This window comes from Rhynchophorus ferrugineus, unplaced genomic scaffold (assembly GCF_030347505.1).
Source record: "Rhynchophorus ferrugineus isolate W39M unplaced genomic scaffold, kcgeb_rfMv2 rfM7, whole genome shotgun sequence".
In the NCBI taxonomy this organism is placed as follows: Eukaryota; Metazoa; Arthropoda; class Insecta; order Coleoptera; family Curculionidae; genus Rhynchophorus; species Rhynchophorus ferrugineus.
The window spans coordinates 17,392,712-17,396,433 of record NW_027472586.1 but is presented as its reverse complement, the minus strand read 5'-3'; the positions used below and the strand labels follow the sequence as shown (position 1 = coordinate 17,396,433).

General features: G+C 35.1%; 1 protein-coding gene across 1 annotated transcript; it reads right to left on the bottom strand.

Annotated features, from left to right (window-relative positions):
* Positions 1-758: 758 nt before the first annotated feature.
* Positions 759-2,812, bottom strand: LOC143199668 (uncharacterized). The gene is made up of 4 exons (XM_076409641.1): positions 2,666-2,812; positions 1,844-2,054; positions 1,176-1,791; positions 759-1,120 (listed from the first exon to the last, which is right to left on the bottom strand). The coding sequence occupies exons 1-4, from the start codon at positions 2,675-2,677 to the stop codon at positions 847-849; spliced, it is 1,113 nt and encodes a 370-aa protein (XP_076265756.1). The 5' UTR covers positions 2,678-2,812; the 3' UTR covers positions 759-846.
* Between the last annotated feature and the right edge of the window lie 910 nt (positions 2,813-3,722).

Sequence of the window (3,722 nt, the reverse complement as noted above, 5' to 3'; positions counted from 1 at the left end):
ATGTGGTAGTTATATTCTTGTAATTAGTAAGGAGGTGTTAAATAATCCCTATTGGTGTGATTGATCATAATCAGCACTCAATCACTACTGTCTTTTCTTTTTCCTATTATTTTTCCTTTCATCGTTCTCTTGCATTACTCTGGCTTTTCATTGCGGAATGATATAGTGGTTTTCAAAAAGGACGAGTCGATATGTAGAATATGAAATCTCTCAAATGTCTTCTGGGGCTTTACGGTGGTATTAGGTGGTCCAAGATTAAATGCTTCTGCAAGCGATGGCTTAGATTATGTTGACGTCATCTCAGTAAAAGATAAGCAATATGATATTAGGAGCCTATGTAGGATATCTATTGTGATGTCCGATGTGTGTCACGTAGTGTCAACCTGATGGAACTACATGTTGTCATTGTGCATATCGCTTAGTTCGATTGACAAATTGGGTCAATAATCGGTTGATATTGTACTGTACTTCTTGATGTTGATGGGATGGAAATGTAAAAATGAAGCCACTAGTTCAAAAGCACACCAAATAGTAACCTTGGTGGATTCATTGTCGCTTATTAACATAGCTATTCATTAAAACATTTGTCTCGTGGCTAAAAATTAATGGCTTTTGTGTTAAATAAATGATTTGACATCAGCCACCTCTACTACCTCTACTAAGAATATCATTGTTAACACACTCAAAATCAGCTTCAATATCGTTTTTATTTCAATGTTTGAAAGAGCCTTATATACTATAGTAGTTAAATTCATCTATAACTATTTATATTTTGTATTTTTTATTATGACTAGTTAAGGATTAAATATTTCTTATGCTTTATATAATTTTTATTATCTGATATATTTAATAGTGTATGTCAGTACTGTATGATGCAGGAACCACAATCTTCTGTTCTACTACCGGAACAGGAGAGGCACCTCCGGTAGCGACGGTGCCAGCAGCAGACAGATGATTTCTATCCACTGGAATATTGCTGCCAGCTACTCGAAATCCGGATTTGTCAGCAATGTAGTTCACAGTTTGTACAATGCCGAAAGCGTCGATATATGAGTAACCTCCCTGAACTACGCCATCAGCTGATCGGGTTTCAGACTTTTTGGCAAAAGGTTCTACGTATCTGGAAACATATTTAGGTAAGTATCTTTATGAAAATAACGAGAGGTGTTTCTTACCCGTAAGAATATGGACCAAACGTGTATTGTTCAGGTGCATAAGCAAGTTGGGCTGCAGGTGCTACGGGAAGTGGTTGGGTACCATCTACATGAGTTTGAACAGGCACAACATATCCGTTCAACTTTTCTGGAATCGGACTTAGGGGCACTTCAGCGCGCAATTCTAACTGTCTGGCTTTTTCCTTTTCCACAGCGGCGAGATGTTCAGCACGAGCTTTCACTACCTCCGGAAGATCCTGCACAGGTTGGGGCACTCCGTAACCTAACTGTGCGGCTTGAGCACTTCTGTATGCCGCCTGTAATGCTGCTAAATGCTCAGCACGAGCTTTGACCACCTCGGGTAAGTCAGTTACTGGTTCCGGTCCTTGTTCACTTAGAGCTTGAGGAACTTGCGAGTAAGGCACGGCAACGGGGTTGAAATAGGGCACAGTTGTTGCAGCTGCTGCGGCTTTCGCTATTTGTTCCCTTTCTGATTTGATGGCTTCGAATTCTGCTAAATGACTAGCTCGGGCGTGAGCTACATCAGCGTTATCCGTCGGCAAATTAGAGGCAGCCACTCTAAATCCATGTACAGCATCGGCTGTATACTGAACGGTTTGCAAATGACCGCTTCCATCTAAAATATTTCAATTTTAATCAAAATATTTAGTAACCATTAGTATGTTTACCAATGTATGAGTATCCACCGTGAGTAACACCATCCGAAGTCTTTGTTTCAGCTTGGCTTATAGCAGGTGTAGCATAGCCATAGACATACTGACCACCGTTATTTTGAGTGTGGTAAAGCGAATAAATTGGATGGAAAAATTCCGGAGAGAGTTTAACTGGAATGACAGCTGGGGCACAGTTAACGCCATATAACACCGCCAACAATATTATCTAAAAATATAAATATTATTAAAATCAACTTCCTGTATATCTATAGATCAATGTTACAGATAGTATTTGTTATATAGATCGTGATATAATAAAAGAAACAAGGTTTTTTAGAGTGTGTGTTAATATTTATAGGTGCGGCAGAAGAAAAATATTTCTCCTGGTAATAAAAATATAAGATTTACAGTTTTATTGATTATAAAAAACAAATAATTAATCAGTACATTGCGTTATAGATATATGCCTCAAATCTGAATTAGTTTTTATCTTTAAAAACTATGGAGAAATAGCAGTGATTAGTTAGAAATGTATTAATTACATATAATATATAATAATTTTATGTTTCTTTAAATGTATTTTCTCTATTGTTTCTAAGGAATGTTAAGGTAATTTATAATGTATTTGGTATCAGCCATGTTTTATAAATATAAAAGTAGTAGTAAGAATGACATAACAATATTTACGTAATAATAAACTCGATACAAAAGCTAGTTTTTATGCACATAACGAGAAACTATGCTTTAGTAAAAAATACATAATAACCTGAATGAATTTCGTTGAAAGAACAAACAATATTTATCAGAATCATGTCGTTATATTATAATAAAACTCACCAAAAATCTCATTATGTCTTTCGCGCTGCAACAATAAGTACTAACCACAAACTATTCAACAGATGTATGACCTTAGAGCCTTTTATAGTTAGCCCCGCCCATCGTCTTTCATTTTACCATAGACTTCCACTTGTACGTAATATTAAAATTTTGCAATTAAAAAAATATCGAAAAAATTAATTATATCGTCGTTAATGAGATTTAAATGCACGAAAACTGTTCAAGGCTGATTCCTGCGCGTGGGCATCCTGAAAAATTTCCGGTAAAGGGTGTGGTGTCTACTATTCGGGATGTGTCCAAGATGATTCAAGGTTAAGGTGCTTTTTTACACCGAGATGTTGTAAGGTGTTTCTATGGCTAGTATACTTGCTTTATAAGAAATTATAATCTTCGAGTAAGAGTGACTCAGTAATTTTATAAAATTGGTACCGACCTTTAAAAACAATCGGACGCGGATGTTTGGTAAACTAACTTGTAAATCGGTAGTTTTGACAGATACAACCTGCAGTATACTGTTATTAAAATTTAGTACCGTTTAGTGGTTTAGTCGACCGTTGCATTTCACAGTTTACAGAATTATACTTAACTTATTGACTATAATATATTAGAAATAATATTTTATCATTAATTTGAAACTCATTGGGGTAAAACGCTTTGGAGAAATTTGCGGTATTCTATAGGCAAATTATTTTTACTATTTATTATAGTAATATAGCAAATTAACATTAATAAGTTGTTTGTTTTCATCCAAATTTGCTACGGTTTAAAACTACAAAGTACTTAGTCTACGATAAGTACTTAGGGGTTAGCGTCTGTCACTGTCCTTAATGTGCACTGAGTTTTACTTATAATTTCATTGAATTAGATCAAATGGTTTTACTCTCTTTAATCTTCTGATTAAGTCATAATTTTATAGGAACTGGAGAACTTCAACATTAATATGCTGATGGAACCTCTGTTAACGTCTTTGGATCTAGTCCTTGATGACTTTAAACTCTTTTAAAGTTAATTTCTACCATCAGGTCCTTATGCAGATTATCGTTACAAATGTACCATA